The 23370-nt window shown below is 41.6% G+C and overlaps 1 protein-coding gene across 1 annotated transcript in view; it reads right to left on the minus strand.

The window, feature by feature from the left end:
• Window positions 1–571: 571 nt before the first annotated feature.
• Window positions 572–23370, minus strand: part of Kdm1a (lysine demethylase 1A) — a 63885-nt gene continuing 41086 nt past the window's right edge. Inside the window, 15 exon segments of the mRNA XM_047559882.1 lie at window positions 572–1005; window positions 1798–1944; window positions 2696–2823; window positions 4378–4492; window positions 4829–5016; window positions 6476–6608; window positions 8751–8861; window position 9370; window positions 9624–9697; window positions 10332–10466; window positions 11559–11649; window positions 12013–12136; window positions 12139–12154; window positions 20816–20910; window positions 22917–22998. Of these exon segments, the coding sequence (XP_047415838.1) occupies window positions 820–1005; window positions 1798–1944; window positions 2696–2823; window positions 4378–4492; window positions 4829–5016; window positions 6476–6608; window positions 8751–8861; window position 9370; window positions 9624–9697; window positions 10332–10466; window positions 11559–11649; window positions 12013–12136; window positions 12139–12154; window positions 20816–20910; window positions 22917–22998 (1626 nt within the window). The 3' untranslated portion in view covers window positions 572–819.

Genomic DNA, 23370 nt, shown 5'->3' on the forward strand with positions numbered 1-23370 from the left:
CACAGTAAATGCAGCCCTGCGGAACTGCAAGAAAATAAGTGTCTGTTGTTTCAAGCCATTAAGTTTGTGGAAATAGTTACACAGCTGAACTACCTATGCCTCTATCCTCTCCTTCTGTAATACTTCCCAAATCTTTACACCACAGTTTCAACAGAATTGCAGTGAGCCTTCAGAGGGGATCTGAAGAATAAAGGCAGAATGGTCTGCTAGAGGCATAAACTTTGTTTCAAGTTGCTTTTTAACTTGAAAATGCATCCAAAGTTCCCTCACCACCAGTTCCAGCAGGGACATCAAGCCTTACAAGCCACAAAGTCCATTGTATCGATGGGTCCCCCAAACCATTTTTCTCCTTTGCAGGAATATCCTTATTTAAACATGGAGAACATATATACCACTATTGTCATAAGATTAAAATGCTTGCGATACTATCTTAGCCTTCCAAGTTGCTTGGATTACAGGAAGATTGCCACTGCTAAAGAAATAATACCCCTACTTTGCATCCAACTCCTACCCAAAAGGGAAACACATAGGACTCATTTTATATGAAGTTTTATTCTCAAAATATTAAAAAAAAAAAAAAAAAAAAAAAAACCAAGATGTTATCGCACTCACTTCACTTGCCTCAGTCTTTATGAAGAACAATTCCAAGTTCTTCCCTGTCCTCTAAGTCACAGGAGGCGCCCTCCGTCAGATCAGGAGCCCTGCCAGCTGATGGTGAGCCCAGAAAGGATGGGAGCTTCTCAGTGGCATCTAGCATTGCTAGAAGAGCTTTGCTTACATGGCAAAAAAGACACCAGGCCTCTTCAGGACACATCTGTCTCACATGCTTGGAGACTGCTGCGCAGGGACACCTGGCGTGGCCTGGCGAGGCAGTGTGTACATGGCTCCCAAGAACTGGTCTGCAATCCTTCCTGCTTCTCGCAGCCCACTCAGCAGAGCACCGTGGACTGTGGCTGGGTAGTTGCGGATTGTATGCTCTCCCGCAAAGAAGAGTCGTGGGATTGGCTATTTCAGGGAAAAAAAAAGGAAATTAGCAGGTTAGAAACATGCTTATTATGTTTGAATTGCCAAATTCCTACTGACCTTTGAAGGTTGACCCTGCCCCAGTTAGTATAGTTCATCTTTACTACTTAAGTGCCTCTTTCAATAAGCATTTTCGTAGGATTGACAGACGTAAAAATGGGACTCAGCCCAGCCTCAGCTCTAGCGACACTTATTAACTGCATCTATTCTTATCTCTCAGTTTAATTATGCCCAAATGTCTAGCTTTCTTTACCTCACCTGGTACCTACTGATGGCAGGGATGGGGGTGTCTTACCTATTCTGAACTAGGAGAGCATCAATCCAATTCAGGAACACCTTTGCCACTAGCTCGGAGCAGACCACGAGTCCTGGGCTGTGCTGAGGAACCCTCCCTGCTCTTTGAAATAGGTCTGACCAGTCCGAAAAAGGGTCCATGGCTATTTCTCAGGGACATGGCCTTGAAGGCCCTAGTGACTGAAATCCCTTCAATCATCTGAGTATGAGCCACCATAAGGTGATGTATAATTAAAAAATGGGTCTTGTTTTATAGGGGGAAAAACTTAAGTTACTGACTTGCATATACTCTGGACTCTTCCAACAGCCAAATACAAGAAGTCAGACACAGACATACTGTTCCCTTTTACTCTGTTCTTGGTTATCTGAAAGGCTCTAAGGATAGAACCATTAAACTCTAAGAAAAGAAATCAGTGGCACTGTTTTTACCCTGGGATACCCTTCCTGGGTAAGTCCAGAAACAATTTTCCAGTGTCTCACCTGTGGGGCCCCTGGAATTGAGGGGCCAGGAGTGATTGGCTGAGCCATTAAATCATAGTCGTTTCCTGATGATCCTGCAGCTACATAGGAATAGGAGCCCCGGGCCCAGGGGTCAGCACGCCAACGAGACACCACAGTTTCCTTGGGCTAAAGGAAAAAACGTGAGCAAAAGTCATTATTAGGCATCAGCCATCTCTCTCTAAGAAGTCCAGAAGCAGGTGGAGGTGAGGGCTGGGGTTGTGGCTCAGTGGTCGAGCGCTTGCCTAGCATGCATGAGGCTCTGGGTTTGAGTCTCAGCACCACATATAAATAAATAGGTCCATCAACAACTAAAACAATTTTTTAAAAAACCCAAAAAACAGGTGTAGGTGGAGAAGCACAACGTGAGGGTTGGCATGAATGTGCTGCCGCTTTAAGCTGCTGAGGCAAAATGACTTCAGACCACAAAGGAGCCTCCACCATGCCTTCTTGCCCAGAGAGCTAGCTACCCAGGACTTGACCGTTACTCTCTGTATTAACTAACATGGAACATGAATGCCCCTTCCCTCAAAGAAATAATTGGTTAAAATTATTACAGTGGCCCTAACGAACAGAAATGAGTATGAAGGGATTCTCTTAAGACTTCCCTGGGGCTTTCGTTCTAGCCTGGCCACTTTGTCTACAAGGTGCAGGTGGTGGGGCCTCGCAGGCAGAGGAGAAGTGCAGCCGGGGGACCACAGGCTCCCTGGCTCAGGCACCAAGAGGGCTTTTTCTAAATGCCATCTGGAGAGCTCAGGTTCCAAATATAAAATTCACACTGCACGCATTGAAATGGAAACTCTTCTGCCACAAACATGTCAAATAAGCCAAACCCTAGTTTAGTCTGAGCCTGGATTCCTCATTCCCTCCACCAGCTTACCTGGGGCACTGCGCTGCTACCAAAGATCCCTTTGAGAATGGCGAGGCACCGGCCGACAATCACATCATCGCTGATGTTTTCCATGATGCCCGCGGCTTCTCCTGCCACCAGTGCCAACAGTATAGGAGCTGGACAAATAGGACAATTCCAGGTTTTTCTAGATTGTTCTCAAGAACCTCCCTGCCAAGCCCCGCCACCCTCACCCTTGTTCTTGGCCCTGTGGAATCGAGATAGGCAGCACCACTCAGAGCCAGCAATGTGATTTTCCTAAACCGCACCCCCCAGAAGTTGGCCAGAGAGAGCTGGGCAGCTCCAGGACAATGGCTACATCCCTTTCCATATCTCAGGCCCCTCCAAGGCCATCGCTGCCTCTAGTCTCTAGGAGAACGTTTATGCAACAGGGGACAGAAAAGACAAACTAGAGACTACTCCATTCAAGTAACAAGTAACCACAGACATAATTAGGAACTGGGATCCTCTGAAAATACAGGACACGGGACAAAATGCAACTGGAGTGCTTGGTGTCCTTGAAAGGCCTCTTTGAAATACATTTAGCTCAAGACCTAAAGGCTGAATAAAATAAGCCTGGCTGGGAAGAGATGGAAGGAAAAAACAGTGGCCCAGGCCACAATACAAGCAGGACCCCAAAGGAAAAAACAGTAGAGTGTCCCAGATTCAGGAGGGCAAGTGTGCCTGGAGGGGAGGAGAGGAGGCTGGACGAGGAGGAAGCAGGGAAGGGCTGGACTGAGGCGGGCTTTGAGTGGCCTGGAGAAGGGGTCTGAATGTTTTCCTTCAGTAACGTTAAGACATCAAGAGAAAAGCAGGGACTAGCGGCAGGAACTTGGCAGCTGTTAGGTGCGAGGAGAGAGTGGCCTGGACAGGGAGGGTAGTGGAGGAGCAGCACTCGGGTCTGGGGAATACTGTGAGGTGGCCCTGATGGGACTCGACGCCCGGGTGGCGAAAGGGGAAAGCACTGGACTCCTGTCAGTGTGCTGTGCATGGGGAACAAAGCACCTCCTCTTGAATTAGAAGCCCTGGAAGTGAGAATGACACTTCGCCCCAGGCAGGGGAGAGACAGGAGGAGCTGGGCTGGGCGTCAAGCTGGCTCAGCCGTGCCTGTACCACCAAGGCCACGTCCTGGGTGTAGCTGTGCAGCCAGGGTCAGTTCCTGCCATCTGCTTGGACTGACGGGGAGATGAACATACTTTCTTCCTCTACATTTTTTTTTTTAAAGACTTGCATTTTATTTATGCATATTTACGTGGTGCTGAGGATTGAACCCAGGGCCTCACACATGCCAGGCAAGTGCTCTACCACTGAGCCACAGTCCCAACCTCCTCTACACATTTAACAGCAATCCAATTACAGAAGAAAATAACTAAACAGGAGATGGATATGTGACAAATGCATTCCCATGGAAGTCAAAGATTCAGGGGCAAACTAGGTGACAGTCTGAGGATAAGAATCTGAGCTTCTCCTTCTAGGAAGCCTCCCACAGCCTGTCCCTCCCTGCGAGCATGATTCTTTTTATGTGTTCTCCCAACACCTAGAAGGGATTCTAGCAATTGCCTATTGAGCTGATCGAGAGAGAAAAATTAAGGCATATATATAGTTGAGGAAAACCCCAACATTCCTAATTCTGTGATCCTGTAAGAATATGAAAAAAGCGAGACAGCAGTTACCTTTGTAGAGGTTCCAGAAGAGGAAGAGCTCACCCCTGCTGGCGGTCGTACTGCCGACGTGCCCAAACAAATTGACACTGGGATCCCAGAACACCCGGTCGAAACACAGCACCACCTGCAGAAGGAGGGGCGGTGAGCGGCTGTGGGCTTCCACACGCAGCTCTCCCGGAGTGTTCTGAGATAAGCCAGAAACCCACCATCGGTCTACTACTTAGAATGACATCTATGGCTCTCTGTGTAGCCTTGGTTTGCACGATGACCCCATAAGACTAAATGGTTTTGGATTGTGTTATACACTTTGGTGCTGAAGGGCTGAATGGCCAGGCCACAGCCCTGTGAGACAGTGGACAGCACGACCAAATGCACACAAATGCCCCTTCCTCGCCCAGCAGTCGCAGCGAGACTGGTCCGTGCACATGAGACACATGAGAGGGCGCCGAGAGCACGTCACCTTGTTAAGGTTGCCAAATCCCATCCTTTGGACTGCAGATGTTTTCCACTCAGGAAGAGGCGGCACAAACTGAACAGCTGGTGGCTGCTGCTTCAGCACGCCCAGGGGAAGGGTGCAGAGAACGGCATCGCACTTATAAATAAAGGTCTGGCTTGTGGAGCGGGTATTCACAGCTATCACTTCACAGCCTAGGGGTGGTGAGAAGAGACTGTTGGTGACGAGGATGATAGTACAGGGACACTGAGCACTCCATGCACAACAGGTTCCACATGCTGTTCTTCCCAGTCTGGCTGTTTGCCCGGGAGACAGGTACCGTTATCTGCACTTCTCACCTCAGTCCAAGGCCACCCCGGAAGAACCGCCAGGATGTAAACCCTCACCACCAACACCAAGTCCCCAACTGCGGCCCCCACTCCCACTCGCCCTCCTCACACACTGGTCATCTGCCAGACCTGACACTTAATGTCAAGGGAAGTCATTCAGACCAAAATTAAGAGCAAAATGCCCACCTAAAAGGAAGCAATTGCCTTTCCAGTGTGGTGAGCTGCTCACTAAGGACCAAGAGAGGAGCAGCAGCAGCAGCAGACTGTGATGCAGACCCAGGGGACTCAGCCTCCAGCTGTCCTGCACGCTCTGAGAGGACACTGTGATGCTCAGGTTATGAATGAGCCCAAAGGTGGCCTGGGAAAGGGCACTAAAGCTAGGTATGTTGTTATTATTTTACCTCATTTATGTTTTGGAATAAATGCTTATTTATATAATTAGATATATACACACTGATATTTATTGTGAAAGATATATATATATATATATATCTCACATAATAAGTATGAGTGCTCAGCATGTGACCATTTTCTGTGGCTGTAGACCTAGGGAAAAGAGCATTACAGTTACTCTCAAGTGCTCCATCTGCCACCAAAGGCTATTTCAAGGTTGCAGCCCTCCACTCCACCAGCTAGAAGCTGCCTCTGTTGGGAAAATTATATAGAAAACTCTGATTGTAAAAACAAACACACGTGGTGGTGATCTCAGCAACTCGTAGGAAAAGGGCAGGGAAGGTAAGATTGGTGGCCCCATCTCCAATTCTCACACCTAGGCTCACGAGGGTCCTTAGAGAGGGAGGTGACTTGCTGTTCTAAGGCGTACAAAACTCTCAACAGCCAGCCAAGGTGGCTGAATAACAGGTTTTCTGTGTCCCACGCTAATGTACTCTGAAATGGACAACAACAAGGCCATTGCGCCTACCCCGCAGACTCTCAGGACAAGAGCCTGAATGGATCCAAAGACCAAGAGTCAGATGGGGAAGGGTAAGGAGAGGGCCCCACTGGAGTGCAGAATATTTATGAATATACTTAGCAAAATCAGATCCAAACTCACTGGCTGTTCCTGTAACACTCTACTACTTCATGTGGAAAACCTGCCTTAATTTTGTGGTTCAGAACCCCATATGGGGATTCAAACCTCCAGTGTCTCCATAGGCTCAATCATCTGTAAATGTGAAGTGTCCAGCTGGGAGCCACTGTTTATCAAACACTGTACATGAAAATGTACATGCTATCATACTCAACAAAGAGCAGCCTGTCTCTGGGGAGGAGCTCTGTCTTATCTGGGGAGGAGCTCTGTGCTACCTGAACAACCATCACATACCTGAAGCTGTATAGCGAACCTGGCGCACTGCTGTGTTCAGTTTAATGTCCAAGCCTTCTGCCAGCGCCACAGGAACACAGGAGTAGCCATTCCTCACGGTCAGGTGGCTGCCAGTAAACTCAAAGTCATCATCCTAATGAGGAGAGGAGGGAATCTAGTTCCACGTTTCTTAATCAAATCTATGTCATTTGCACTGAGTTCTATATGATAATGCTGAAAAATACAAGTTTGTGGGAACAGCCAGTATTTTAAGGTATAAATTAAAGAATGATTACTTAGTGTTCAACTATAGCCATCCAAGAAAAATGAAGGAGAAACACAAATCCCAACATGTCCCAAATCTTTGGGGAGTGGGAGTAAGGCAGTTGCTTTTTCCCTAGGTAAGAGTTTATATCATCAAAGGCCTATGTTGGGACTGGGGCTGCGGCTCAGTGGCAGAGGCTTGCCTAGTGTAGGTGAGGCATTAGGTTCAATCCTTAGCACCACATAAAAATAAATAAAATAAAGGTCAAAAGTCTTAAAAAAAAAAAAAAAAGTCCTATATCAAAGTCCAGACTGTCTGTGGGGGATGGGTGTGGAAACTAAGACAATTAGCAAAGCAATTTATTTGGTTTCTGAATGCATTACAAATTTGTAGGACAGCAGATTCACCATCCTAATTACATTTTCCTTTACTCTAAGAGAAAAATCAGTCTTTATTTCTTAAACTTAAGATTTTTAAAATTGAGGAAGATTTCCAAAAACTAGTCAGTCAAACTAGATGAAGGCAATCCAAGATTATAGAGAGGCCTGAGATAATCCATATATTAAAAAACAAAACAAACAAACAAACAAAAAAGTCAAGTTCTGGCCTGGAAGAACCTCTCCAAAATGATTTTATTTCTTTGAATTTACAGGAAAAAAAAAAAAAAAAAAGTCTATATAGAGAAATGTTTGAAGATGAGTCAATAAAACATACCCCAATCTTTGGAATTAGATAAAAATACTGGGCTGGTGGCAAGACTTTCACTTCTCTGCCACTGACTCCTCTGTTCCTCACCCAGACAGCTACAAAACTGCTTACAAAATTTATACTTTCATAAGTAGTATACTATTTATACTATTACATATGTACTGAAACCTCAAATGATACATCAGTGAGTACAAGTGTCTAATTTAGAATTTATAGGATGTTCTTAGTTTGGATCAGGAATGTCCCCCCCAAAGCCTCATGTGTTGAAGGCTTGGCTCCCAGCTGGTGGCTCTACTGGGAGGTGGTAGAAACTGAAGGAGGTGAGGCCTAGTTAAAAGAGGTAGGTCCCTGGGGGTGTGACTCTGAAGGGTATATTTTGTCCCTGCTACTGATCTCTCTCTACTTTAAGCCAGTCAGGTGTAATGATGCTCTGCCTCACCAAAGCTCACAGCCATGGAGCCAGATGACACAAATTGACACTCTGAAAGCATAGCCTAAAGTCTTTCCTCCTATAAATTGGTTTTCCTCAAGTAGTCCTGCCATAGCAACCAAAAGCTAACTAACACACATTTAAAAAAACTATAAAAGAACTGGTTAATTCTGTAGGATTTCACCATAAACAAGTCTAATTCTCACTAATTCAAATATTAAAGAGTAACAGTGACAATTTAAAAATTAATCTTTAGATTAAGAATCAAAATAATTTTACTAAGAAAACCAAAATATGTTAAGTAAAAATTTACTTTCCTATACAGTCCTTACAACTGGCCAAAGTCTTAGATTTAAAGATTAATCCTTTTAAATACTCAAGAACCCTGTACACTAACCCTTAAATTTAGCATGAATTGGGAACTACGAGACATGGCTGAGATCAAGAAAATCTCAATAGTGCAGAGGTGTACTATACTGCAGGGACTAGAAGACCCCCACCCCAGCACCACTCCATTGCCCCACACTGGGGACTGACCCAGGTCTCATGCAAGCAGGCATGTACTCTACCATGAAGTTATATCTTTGGCACAGAAAATTCTTATGACAATTCATCTTAAGTTGATCTAGGGAGCTATGTCCTTCCAAAAAAAAAAAAATTCTATAAGGTATTTTTTTATAGAAATTGACAAGCTGATTCTAAAATCACTATGGAAACACAGAAGACTTAATATATAGCCAAAACAATTTCAAAAGGGAACAAAGTTGCAAAACATACTTGATTTTAAGACTTATTTTAAAGCAATATAATTAAGATTTTGTGAACCTGGCATATGGATTGACCGATAAATGAACAGATATGTGCTTGACAAAATAAATGATAAGAGTTTTTACCTGATCCCAATGTTTAAGGGAGAGGGTAGAGAGAGGTGTGGCATTAGCAAATTCAAGATTCGCAAAATGCCAATCAAGTATCTGTCTGTCTCTTGAGGAGAGGTACACATACTGGAAGTAAGGACAAGGGAACAAGTGTTAACAGAGACATCGCTGTGGTCCTCAATGAGCAGATGATGGAATTTCAGTAAATGTGTTGGAACCCAAGCTAGGGATGGGATTGTGATTTATGTGATGAATTACAGTCAAAAGTAGAATCTATGTGTCTTCATTAACTGCTTTACCCCTGGTGCCAAGAGCAGTGTCAAGTTCTTCTCAGAAAACACAGTCAGTGGGGCCTCATTTATTTGGAAAAAAGACTTCACACTAAGTCTCCTGCATTATGGAAGTTTACTGTAACAATTCTTAAGACTTTATTGCCAAGGATGAGAAGCATCCTGACTAAAGAATGGAGGGCGTTTGCATAGGAGTATCTTATCTGCATGTAGTTACCGTCCACACTCTAATGGAAATAAAGTATAACACCTTCCTAGTCCTCAGAATTTTGGGAATTTAAAGCAATGGCACTTTCTACCACACTCAAAGAAGATAATTTCCATCTACTACAGCTTCATCCAACACTGGATTTTATGGAGCAAGGGCTACCTTCTCACAGACAATCTGGTTTAGTTTAGTTAGGATCATTACACATTAAAAAATAAAATAGGGGATTCAGAACCTGAAATTTTGTTCACAGATATTTTTCATTCATTAACAACTTAAAATACTCTTACTGAATATAAAAGCTTACTGTGCTAGTTTCCTTCTCAATCTGACATGGAATGAATAGTGGAACCTATCCCTCCGAATGTTTGAGTTTATTAGTTTCCTTACCTTGGGGGATTGGCTTCCAATTCTTGAAGTTTTTCTTCTAGCTTTCCTTGTGTTTCAGCTAATTCATCATATTCCTGATAAAATTTTTTAAAATTAAGTGAATGAGATTTATCCTGAAAGGTCAGTATCTACCTAATTAATTTTTCCCACAGTGGGTATATATTCTGGACCACAGATTCTGTCAGATCATGTGTAGAGAGTGGTGACTCAGTATGAGACTGGGGTCAGAGCTCAGGGATTTCTGATCTTAGAAACTGAGCCTAGGATAAAATGAGAGGAGAGAGAATATGCAGGAGAAAAATGGGAGGGGGGGGGGAAGGGAAGAAATCTGTGGATACATAATTTGATTCTTGCATACCCCACATACAAGCTATTATGGAACACCATGTATGGTGAGGTAATTAAGGAGTGTAAGGTCACAAGACTGGGAGATACCACATTAAGGATTTTACCAGACAGTGTGACTCCAAGTGACTATTTCATGTTCATTATCATTGCTATTATTCTAACATGTGAGAGTAAGAATTCCTCAGAAAAAGATTGATCCTAAACTAAACTAACCCCTCAGTCCCCATGGTTGGTTGTGTGCCAAACCCTCTTCTTGGTACTACAGGGACCTGTGATGGGCTATGACTCTTTTCAGAGTTCTCAGATCTATGCTATTTCTTAGAATTCTAAGAGAAACCAGTTAAGCATGCTCAATACTGCACTTGCACAGGGCGTCAGATCTCTATGCTTGCTCTTCACCAAGAATTCAGCAGTAATGTCTCTGGGTGGCTTCACTTCGGATGCTTCTTTGTATTGCTGATGGAGTTCTTTAATTTTCTCTTTCAAATTTACCATCTAAGGGGAAAAGTACAAAGTTACCACTCCAGACAGAAATATAATTCACTTCTAATTACAGGTACCCCTCTTTGGTTCCTCTCCTAAGCTTTTGCTAAGGTCCTCAGAATTCTCCAACTACCTGTTCCACATCACCCCCATCTGGGAAAAAGGCAAAAAGCCGACACTGTGGCACAGAGGCGTAACACTGCCAGGTAGCTACAACGGGATCTCCAAAGACAGAAGGAAGGAGTACACAGATGAGCAAAATGTACTCAGATAAACCTAACTTCCTAGAAAAACACTCTACCACCAGTTTAACTTACACTTATTTGGGGAAGCCAACTGTCATGGTTTGTAAAAGGTTAAATCGTTCCGACAGAATGCTAAGGACAGGGTGATAGAACCTAAGCCTGGGTCCCGGCAGATGTACCTGCAGCTGATGGCTTCCTCCAGTCCTCCTCATTCCATCCTTCCCACAAACCACAAAGATGAGCTGGAGACTTATTCGACAGGATTGAAGAAATGAGACACAGAGAGAGAGCAAGGAGACTCCAGTCACAAGGCACACCTGGAGTTTGCACTGTAAAGTCCCCAACCCTTACCACAGGGGCTTTTCGCCCTAAGTTGGTATTAAGTTTGCAGGTGGCGAGAAGAGGAGAAACAAAGAACTGAGGTGGTGGTGGTACAGAGGAGCCCTGGGCTGGAGAAACTGGGATGGGGTGGGGCTCCTCAGAGAGTAATCTGGTGATGAACTGGCTGCTGATGTGCTGCTGGTCTTCACGGTGAGCACTGCAGCCCCAGCACAGCTGACCTCTCTCTGATCTTAGAATCTCAGTAAGAGCACTGGGCCAGCTCCGGGGAGCAAAAGGGAACCAGACATAGAGGAAGGGCCTATTCTCCTAGCAGTGACTTCACAATGGTGTCATACTGAAAGACTGACAGATACTGTGTATGCCACTAGTCATTATTTTGTTAATAATACCGAGTTCCAGCTTTGCAGACCTTCTCTTCATGAAAAGAAAAACCCAGAAATGCCTTTAAAGTTTCTAAATGAAAGGCTTTTCCCCCTATTAAAGCTTATCTACAATGAAAATAAATGTAGACTTCCACCTTATTAAGAAGTTCTTTCAGTTCTTCCTGAGTTTTCACTATCTTCTTCCAGTGTTCAATCTGCTCATCTTTGACATGCTTTTCTTGTAACCTAGGAGAAGAGAACGTGTATGCCCTGGTCACATAGCCAGCTCTGCAGCACAAGACTGGCACCCATCTCAGACACTCAGGGGCATCAGAAGCCCACTGGAACTAACACTTAGGAAGAAGAAAGTTGACCAGTGGCGAATATTATCTAGGTTATGTTAAAATACAGTATAATGTCTAAAAGCTATAAATTTTACAACTGCAAGGGGGCTTTAAGGATCATGTCATTATTTTAAATACTTTTTCCTTTTGGGATTTAACAATTTCACATGGAAACTAGCTGAAATTAGACTTACTGAAACTTAAAACATAATAACAAAACTGTAAAAGGAATTCACTATACAATAAGCTGTATTAAAGGACTTACTGAATGACAACTTCCAATGCCTGGCCAAGAGACACAGGCTTATTATTGAGAACATTGAAGTCTAGTTGATGACTAAGGTAAGATGTAGCTTCTAGCAACCGGTTAAATTCTTGCTCTACCATTCATCTTTCTCCTTAGGAACCTGAAAATCCGAAGTATAGCAGAGTTGGTCCTTATTAAGGACTAACACCACCCACAAAGACAAATGCTCTGAGGTTAAAAAGGTCAAAATATGCATCTCAAAGGGGAAACCTTTGAGGACAATGATTTGAATTTTCTTTTCTATGAAGTGGTTAAGTCCATTTAAATGAGATGTGAAATGTTTTGGCCCTGATTATTTCCCTCTTTTCTCACTCTGCCCTTGGATCTGGGAATCCATCTCTATCAACAGCCATGAGACCTACCCGGGTACTAACTGAAACGTCATGGAGCACGAGGTGCGCTGAGCTGACATGCACTGAGCTGAGCTGGGCTGACATGCAAACAACACACCAGGTAAGTCCCAGAGAACAAAACTATGTTCACACACCTGAGGGCCTTCCAGAATAAGGGCAGGATGGAAAAATAAGAAGCCCATGTTATCTGCTTCCCCCTCAAAGATGATGGAATTTCAGGTGGGAGTAGGGAAGAAAAAAGTGAAATTTATGGCTGCTAATAAGAACACACTATCATCTTTTGCAGAGTAATAATGTTTTATGGTACCAATAATTTCAGAGCTAAATGCCCAAAGTTCCTAGAGAGACTATGAGTGACTAAGATACCAGGTTTGGTCTCTCGCTGTTGTAGTGGAAAGAAACAAATCACAAAGCAGGTCATCAAGCTACAAGACCATGTCAAAGGCCAGGCTGTGCCCTTGACTACTGATGTCATCAGTAAGTTGACATGCATCCCTCTGCTACTGCTTATTCTAGCCCAAACTAAACACTCTGCATCCTGCTTCTGAATTCATGGCAGCAAGAGAAGGAAAAAGCATGTCTAAGAAAAGCATCTCTTGCCATAAGCTGGGCACTGGCTGGAAAATGGAATTCAAAACACGACTTTCCACCTTTACAGTCTACTTAAAAATCAGTAACAAGAAGCTAACAAAGCATGTTCTAGTAAACACTACAACTAAGAAGGAGTGATCTTTATAATCAGAGGTAACTAACTGCTGACAGGATCATCACAGTGAGAGTCTACCTTGTTTGAATCTCCTTGTTTTCACCAAAATTCCTTGCAACCAACAGAAGTGTGTGAAGCACTAATCTCTGCCCCTTTACTAACTCTGAGATGAGCCAACGTGTGGCAAAAAGAATCTCGTGTTTAGTGCAATCTGCACTAAAACAGAAAGGAAAGAGGACTACAGTTCTCCTTCGGCTCTATAAAGATGACAGACACAATTGACTTAATCAGAGTCATACTCCAAGCTTCCGGTTCTGTAAGACCACACATGGGAGAGACCAGGGTATCTTAATGAATTAAGAATTACCCTTAGCCTAAAGAAAATCTAAATTCCTAAGAATCTTCTGGTTTGTACTGAGAAATAAGGCAGAGAATCAGGCCCTGGACACTTGGTACCATTTATACAACTAGGGCAGTCCCAGGAGCTGGTGGATTTAAAAACATCCAACCTATCCACTCAGGCCCATGGCCAAAAAGAGGGGTCTTGGCGAAAGAGACCTTCTTGTTAGGAATTTCATCCACTTTCTCATCAGTTACTTTTCCTCATTGACATGGGGTCACAAAGAGCAACTCAATGAAATTCTGCTCAGAAATTTGCTATTTCTAATGCAACTCCTACAATGATACTACCAATGATAGTCTTACAAGTCTTTTAGTTCTTTCAAAAATGAAATGACTATATTTTAACATGAAATCTACAGTTATATGTGATCTTAGTTGATCACAGTTACACTGTGCAAGACTGGTTTTTCTGGAGCACAAAAAGGTGGCAGTTCCATATGTGGCTTCTAAAATGCCTAACAAGAGGATGCTGCAGCCGGAACGGGCTAGATCACATATGCCGCTACTAGAGGGCAGAATGTGCCAATACACAGGATGCAAATGAGACAGATTAAAGCTCTTTCAGTGCCAAATGGATGGCTTGTTTCAGATAAGCTTTAATCTTTGCAGCTAGGGTGAGAGTCACGTGGGGGGTGGGGTTTCATACTGAGAAAGTAGGCAGCACTCAGGCTCAGTAATTGGGGTCCAGGATGTGTGGTAGAGACATATTTAAAGGGACACTGTCAAGGTTAGAGGGACCAAATTGACCTTTTGTTTCTTCCCTCTGTTTTCTGAGCAGCTTGCTTGATTCATTACACTTTCCCCTTTAGTCCACCCACACTCCCCACAATAAAAACTGACATTTTACATGCGCTTTCAATGACAAAAACTCAAATGGCACCAGCCCAACATATAGGCGCAACTCTACAACAACAAACCAGTGTGAATGTGTGATGGAGAGGATCTTCGAAAGGAAAAGATTTAAGTGTCAAGCTTTAATGAGTTATTGTAAACGGTGAGGAAAATGATTTGAAAAATTATGAAAAAATACCTTGACAGTGTCCTTTTAACCAGTGCAGCAGAGAGAGAAATAAACTGTAAATAACAGCCCAACAGCCACGTCAAGTTTAGTTTTGTACGACAGCAGTAAAATCAAGGCTTTAAACACATAGCATGACAGAAGCATTCTGTTAGCTCAGAAGCTGCAACCACCAGAGAAATAAGGAACAGACTATACAAAGACCAAAATGGGAGTCCAGGCATAGAAATGGCCAAAAGAACGGCAATTTTAAAAAGGCAGGGAGTGGGGGAGAGGTGTCAGAAAGCAATGAGGAACAAAGCAAAACTAATAAAAGAAAGAAAAAAACATAGAACAGTAACAACAAAAATCAAACAAAAATCAAACCAAAAAATTACTGCCACATTTGACTGACACCAGATGACAGGACTGCGTCTCTGGGACACCACTCAAACCCAAGGTGAGCTTCACAGATTGGTGAAATAGTCAGCAACCAGGCCCCATGGCCTCATTGAGCAACTGCTGGAATGCTGCACATGCTGAACCTGGCTGCTCTTCGTTAACTTTAACATTTCAATTTGAAATTCAAGAAATATTTGGAAAATAGAAAATAAAATGCTGATCCCTGGGAAAACAATACTGACCAGGAGAAACCCAAAATGTGTTTTTAAAATACATTTAAATCTCAAATCCATTTCTAAAAAATAAGCTAGTTAGAAATGTTCCCTTTTACATATCCAGACAACAAAAAGAAATGTTAGCAAACAACTACCTAAGCACCCCCAAACTATCTTCAAGTCATTTTTCCCCCTTGGTGAAAACCGTGAGATTCTATTAGTTCTGCCAATAATTATGGAAAAAGGATAACATAAAGGAGATGAAATATTGCCAATCTTTAAATAAAAGTCACAGTAATTTTAATTTTACCTGACCATTTTAATTCTAGGTCCTAAATTGTATCCCTTCTGAGAAAGGAATTCAACACATGATTAGGAAGGGTTAACCACCAAGTTAGAAGGCAGGTGGATTTCTACATTACGACATAGTAAGAACTTTCAATAGTAAAGTAAGAAGAATTTTGGGGGAAAGGATCAATAACAAAGCCTTCCATCAAAGAAGGAACAAGGGTTATTATTACTTTAAACATTTTCATTAGGACTTTTCAAAAACATTTATTTCTCTATAAAAATTCCAGGTAAGGGCTGGGGAGATAGCTCAGCTGGTAGAGTGCTTGCCTCACAAGCACAAGGCACTGAGTTTGATCCCCGGTACCGCAAAAAAAAAAAAAAAAAAAAAAAAAAAATCCAGGTAAAATAGCACCTTTCAAATTTTAAAAGAATTTGATGAGTATCATTTGTTCTAAATGGGTTCACTTTTGGTTTTGTCCTAAAGATTCTATGAAGCATCCTGAACATGGTCAGGGGAGGGCAGCCTGAGTGCCCAGCACACATAGAAGACACTTAGGGAAAACCAAACAACTTTCTGAACAAGGCCCCTCACCCTGCAGAAAGCAGTTCAAGGAAGGGCAGCTCTCCTTACTTCTATCTCTGGTTAGACTCCATCAACACAAGATTGTTAATTCTTCTAAAACATTTACATCTATCTTGCTTCCAGTTTTCATAAGCCTTCTAAGCAGCAGAACACAATGGAGTTAAAGTGCAGCAATGGTCCAGTAACAGAAAGTTCTGTGATTTAGCCAGAGGAATCTTCAGGAAGAATTACACTTCGGGGGCAGGGGGGAATAAAAAAAAAAAAAAAAAAAAAAAATCACACTTTTGGTCACCTCCCCCACCCTCATACCATTTAGCACTTCTAGAATTATGGTGAGACATAAGATTAAGATTAGTTCCTCTGGTAAGACCTAGAAGAAATTTACACCTGAAGCATCTCTAATTCAGATTATTCCAAACAGCCCATGGGTAGAGCTTATTCCCTTAATGGGAAAAAAAGAACAAAAGGAGTATCCTTTATCCAATAAAATTCAATGTGATTCTGTAAGTGGAGACTGTTACACTCCACCTTGGCCTCTTTTAACTCATAGGAATTTTAAAGGGGATATAAATAACTGACTTATTTAAAGCAGGGATTGCCATGTGGAGAGGCACATGAATGTCTACGTAGTTCATTCTAGCAGTTTTTTGCACATAGTAAAGGCACTCAGTAAGTTCTTAAATGAATAAATAAATACAGTTGGAAAAGCAAAGCCAGGATTTTAGCTATATTTGACAGGGGTAGGGGGGGAATTATCTGGGAACTTTGGGACCATTAAAGGAAGACATGAGGTTTATATTATAGAAAGCAGGGATTGGCAGTCATGATTTTAAAGGGTTCAGGACAGAAATACTGCTACTGATATACTAAAAATGTTTCTTCAAAGAAAAATGAAAACCAAAAAGGCTAATAGGCCAGTGTCAAAAAAAAAAAAAAAAAAAAAACTCTAAACATGACTCTGAATACAAATGAAATCTTGCTGTGATGAGAGGTGCCAGGCAGACCACCACCTGTCACAAGAGTGAGCCAGTCCCAGTCCCAAGAAGAAACTCAAGATCTGTTTCTCAGTTCTCTTTGGATCTCCCTGGGAAACAAAAAACACTCCAAAGGCAACCTCACAATGCAGAATGCTACAGCACTGCAGGAGTTTGAGATTCCCTTCCCAGTACCCTCGCTGGTACACAGGAGATGCAGAAAACACTCAGGGCCCTTTCATCTCCCCCACCTATCTATACATTCAGTTGCCTCACTGGTGAGGCCCAAGATGTTCCTGATACAAATAACCCACTTCCTAACCTTCTCCTTGACCAATTAAAGTTGATTACAGCACAGGTGAGCCAGTAACTCCATCACCCAACAATCTATGGGCAGCTGCTATGTTGGCTTTTTTTTTATTTTTTTATTTTTTTTAAGGCTTAAGGTTTGGGAGACCCTTCTATTTATAGGGTAGCCTTACTATCCCTATAGTATTTTACACCCTACATTATGTCCCTTCACAGAACATCCCATTCTAGTCATCTAGAGCCACAAAATAAACTTCCCTTGTCAAAAACAAACATTGAAGCTCAACAGCATGGTACATGCCTTTGCAGGACCAGAGAGCACAGGGAGGTAAACTCCAGGGTCTTGTGACTGTGATTAAGAACAGTAACATGACCTATGGCAGCAAATGGCTGGGTATGAAAATGTCTATAAGACAATATTACAAGTGATATTTATAACTCTGGGTAACTGCTGGCCTTGTACGGGGGGGGGGGGGCAGAATTATTTTCTACATACTAACAATAGAACCGTTAAATTCTATTTTGACTAGCTGCACACTAAGAATGAAGAAACACAAACCCATTTATCTAACAGTTTACTAAAGAAAATTCAATTGCTGAGTAAATGCCTACTCTAGGTGGGCCTTGTTGTTTCCTATCGAAAGTTCTCTGAGAAGGAGACTTAGCACACGCTACCACACAGGCAGTTAGAGTGGTACACACTCATTCTGCACCATCTTCCTGAAAGACCATGCAGGTGTAGCAGAACAACTATGGGAATGTAAGTCAAACACCAGGTGTGGGTCTGGTCTTCCACATATTCACTACAGTGACCTTAAGCAAACAGTGGGAAGCTTTAGTTTTTTTTCTCCTGCAGAAAAGGACAATGACACCTACTTACTGCTTTAGATTTCTAAAGTCATGAAATACCGTTTTCTACTTGTCCTGCAGGCCAAAAACTAGTTGACCAGTCAACAGCTGTCCATTATTACTCTGAGTTAGACAGAAAAACAGCGAGACAGAAAAATAGAGACACAGTAACATGCCTTCTTAGGTTTGATTAACCAAAGGCAAGAGAAACTCAAAGCTGCAAAGAATTCTTTCCAAAATTAGAGAATACTTCAGGAATCTTTTTTACCATTTGGCTATTGCATCAAACACAAACATGTCAATTTAGAAAATTCCTATACAGATCAGAGATGACAAATACCAATTTCACCTAGAAAATATCTCTGCATAAAAACTTTGAAAAACTGTACCAAGGTTAACAACTATTTACTCAAGTGCTACTCCAAGGGCTAGTTCTGGTGAGATCCAGAGCTCGAGTCAGAACACAAGTCAATGCACCACTTTTCTTCATCAAGAAAGTCTTGCTATCAAAAGAAAAGCCATCATCTGAATAAGAGTGTAGTTAATGACACAATTTATTTACATTATGACACAAGCTATTTATCTCATCCTATACTGGTAACCAAAAGTTCAAACTGGCAGTCAGGGCAGGTCACACTCAAGGGGAGGATATACCAGTATACTAATTGGAAATAAATGTCTGAAAATGTGTTACGAAAAACAAAAAAATCTGAAAGGGCTGGGACCTATAGTGCAGTGGTAGAGTGCTTGCCTAGCAAGCACACGGTCCTGGATTCAATCCCCAGCAACAACAACAAAAAAAAAGGGCGGGGGGCAGGGACTCATCTAACACCAAGAAATCATTTCTCTAAACATCTCTACTAGAAAAATTCCATTACTGTTAGATTAAATGAACTGCTCTACATTCAGGGATGTCGAAAGAAAGAGAGGGTGTTCTCAAAGATCAGTGACAGTCTTTCCTGTGGCTTCTCACTCCTGGAGGACTGTAGATGGTATTTCAGAGCCTCCTTCCCTCACCTCAGATCTGCACATTCCTGACTACCTACCTCAAAATAAATGCCTCTTCCCCTGCTCACAAACCTCCGATGTTCCAACCTACAGATTGGCCTTACAAGCACCTTCTTCCACACCCAACTGTAGGCGTCTCTCTCCTGCCCTCTCCTCACCCTCCTCTAGAGACTTATTTCTCGCTTCTGGTGCCTTTTCCTTCCATAAACACAGCCTGGAGTCTTCTCCAATCATGCTCCCCCTTCCCTCCAAATCTCTCTCCCCACCCCACCCCCACCTCCACACTCCCCCTTGCTTCATTGGCTCTTCTGCAGCAATTTGTTCTATAGAACCCTAGGCAAATCTGCCTTGACTCTATGCTATTGACAAATTTATGGTGATATGTTTGTGATTTGCTTCCAAAACATTAAACAACACACACGACACACACAGCAGGAAGAGGATATATAAAACAAGACTGGAAAAACGGGGTTCATTATGTATTCCTTCTACTTTTGTGCATATTTAAAACTTGCCATAAGAAAAAGTTGGTAAAAAAAAGAATTATCTGTGTTATTTGTGTACAGGTACCACTATATATGGCAGGAACTTATTCATCTATAGGTCCTTTTCAAATCTCTGTAGAATAACAGAAATTTATTCAACTTTTAATTAACCTCTAATTCATCTTTACGTTCTCTCTCTACTGTTTATTCTGCCAGATGCTTAAGCCCTGGGAAGAAATCTAGACCAGGATGGTACAGATAGGAACCAACGCATTCCTTGAAAATCTGTCCCTTTCTTATATGAACCATAAAGCCTAAATGTGGATAGGAATAAGTGAGGATGTCCCTTGTCACCCAACACACAAAATTCAAGAGTTAGAATCATCCCAGTTTTAGTAACAACAGGGAAGCCAAGATACACACTGTAAATCTTCCCTTGCTCAGAATATAGAGATAATAATGTGCTTATACCACTGGGGGTATAGCTCAGTAGCAGAGTACTTGCCTAGCATGAATGCGACTGAGTTTGATCTCCAGCACTGAGGAAAAGGGTGTTTATACCCCACAAGTATGGACTCTTACCTTGACAGGGGAGTTGGTAACATTTCTGTTAATGCAAACTTTGGAATTTTACTCACCCCCCAAAATTCAGAACTGCCTCAGGATGTCTAAGCCTACCTTATAGTAGTCCAACTGCTCATTCTCATTCCCCCAACCAATTACCACTTCCATGCTGTCATATTAAAAATAGGAAGCGCCTATGCCTCTACTCAACAAATACTTGAAATATTTGAGTAAGTACCACTATTTGGCTATTAGCCCATCAAAAGCTTGAGCCTATAAACACAAAATTGAAGTCATAAAGAGCACACGATGGAAGGCACAATACAAAGTAATGAAGAATCAGATTTCAATTCCACAGGTCTTTTGTAGTAAGTGGACACAGTCAAATAAAAAAGGTTAACCAGCTAGCTAGTCTTCATTCAATTTGTAAAGATAAATGTCTAAACAGATGTGTCAATTTGCACATATACAATCCCTTCCTATAGAGCTCACAGGTAAAAAAAACAACCAAAAACATCCTATCATTTCTCAGTTTACAATGTTTGTATGCACGTTCACACATCCCCCAAATGTTTTCAACCAAATCAAAGAAATTTCAAAAGTTCTGTATGTCCTCAACTTACAGCTTGTCCATTGGCTTCATAAAGTGGGCATTTTTGCTTGATCTTGGCCAGTTCCATGTTTACTTGTTTGCTGACCACAGCCATGGGATTCCCTCCTAGAAAAAACTCAAACAATTAAATTCAGCTCACTTATGAGAAGAGAGGGAAAACCTCAAAGTTGAAAATACTCTTACTCAAAAATGCTCAAAACTTATAGTATGTAAATTTCATCTTCCAAAAAATGGTCAAATTAAAAATATGTAAAATAAGCAAAAATTATTCATTATTCCAACCTTCTAGATTTTAGGTACATAAAATTATCTCCCGCACACAAAAGGATAATATATTGTTTTGTGATCTTTATTAACCTAGCAATATTATCATAGACATTTTATGTTACTACAGAGCAACATAATTTTTAGTGGCTATATAATTCTTACCATATGTGTGTGTGTGTACATATATACATATATGGTGAGAATTATATATATATATATATATATATATATATAATTATATCTGTGTATTTAATTTATTATTATTGGGCTTTTTTTTTGGCATGGTCCTAGGGATTGAACCCAAGTGTGCTCTATCACTGAGCTACATTCCCATCTTTTTATTTTTTATTTTGAGACAGGGTCTTGCTAAGTTGCCCCAGGCTAACTCAAACTTCTGATCCTCCTGCCTCAGCTTTCCAAGTAGGTGGGATTATAGGCATGCGCCACCAAGTCCAGCACACTGAATAATAATTTATTCTTCTAATCTCTGGTTTCTAATCTTCTGCCATTAAAATAATACCATATTGGGGGCTGGGATCATGGCTCAGCGGTAGAGCACTTGCCTAGCATGTGTGAGGCACTAGGTTTGATCCTCGGCACCACATATAAATAAATGAATAAAATAAAGGTCCATCAAAACAAAAACAAAAATTAAAAAAATAAAAAGCCATATTAAAAATGCTCCAGTCAGGTGCGGTGGTGCATGCCTGTAATTCCAGTGATTTGGGAAGCTGAGACAGGAGGATCACAAGTTCAAGCCTCAGTAACTTAGAGCCTGTCTCAAATTTAAGTTAAAGGGGTTGGGGTTATAGCTCAGTAGTAGAGTGCTTGCCTAGCAATGTTTGAGGCACTGTGTTTGATTCTAAGCACGACATATAAATAAATAAAATAAAGGTTCATCGACAACTAAAATAAATAAATAAATAAATAAAAAGGGCTGGGGGGATAGGGGTTGTGGCTCAGTTTACAGCACTTGCCTCAAATGTGAGGCAGTACCACACAAAATTAAATAAATATATTGTGCTCTTCTACAACTGAAAAATATTAAAAAAAAAAAAAAAAAGGAAAAAAAGGGCTAGGGACTTAGCTTATAATTTAAGTGCCCCTGAGTTCAATTCCCAGTACCAAAAACAAAAACAAAATCCACCCCAAACAACATTGCTCACTCCTCTGTTTTTTTCTTTGTTTTGTTTCAGATAATTTCCTAGAATTAGAAAAAAGATACACTAGGTGAAAATATTTGTATAATTTAAATTTTGCTTGTATATGCTGATATATTCCTTCAGGAAGATCACTTGGCGATTTACCTCTCATTAACAGAAGAAAAATACCTACTAGGTTTTGAATATGGTTTGTCCCCTCAAACCCATGCTGGCATTTAAATCCCACTGAGATAATAAGGGAGTAGAACCTTAAACCCATTACAGTGTTTAGAGATGTTTAGAGGTAGGGCCTTTTAGAGGTGTTTAGGATTGGAGAAAGTCATCAGGGTGAAGTGCCACGGTTAATTCTTGGTGGCATCATAAGGAGTCTAGCAGAGACACAGACACAACACTGACACTTGTATGTGATGACCTACACAACCTCAGAACTCAGTCAGCAAGAAGCCTATCACCAGATGTGGCCCTGTGGCCCCTTGGCCTTGGACCAGAACTGTGGGCCAAAATTAATTTTTCTTTATAACTCACCCAGTCAGTGATATTGTGTTACTGGCAAAAGAAAATGGACTAATAGTACCCTAAACCAATATATTTTGAAATAGCACCTATGGCTTTAAGATGTAATCCTAACAATCTTATTAGTTTCAGACTACATTTTACAGCCTAAAACCACAAATTACTTACCAAGACCAGTTACCACCATTGCTCCAAGATCAGCTACATAGTTTCCTTTGCGAAATGTAGCTACTCGTCCACCCACACGATCCTGTTTTTCAGAAATAAAATGGTCAAAATCATCAGTTCTTTTTTAACCAAAATAACCCAATGGCACAACAGGGTTGATTCCCATAATTTAAAAAGAAAAGTGTGGTTTAGAGTTGACATGGAGTGCAACCAACAGTACAGTGGGCACAAAGAACAAATGAAAGGGCTGGGGAGATAGCTGGTAGCACAAGGCCCTGAGTTCGATCCCCAGTACCGCAAAAAAAAAAAAAAACAAAAAAACAAAAACGAAAAAAAAAAATGAAGTTTAATTCAAAGTTAAAGTAAAGGTAACAGATAACATGCAAGATGGATGGGATTTAAATGATGTGATATAAAACAATCTGACTGTCAGAAGACATATCTAGTCACAGAT

This window comes from Sciurus carolinensis, chromosome 1, assembly GCF_902686445.1.
Source record: "Sciurus carolinensis chromosome 1, mSciCar1.2, whole genome shotgun sequence".
NCBI classification, from domain to species: domain Eukaryota; kingdom Metazoa; phylum Chordata; class Mammalia; order Rodentia; family Sciuridae; genus Sciurus; species Sciurus carolinensis.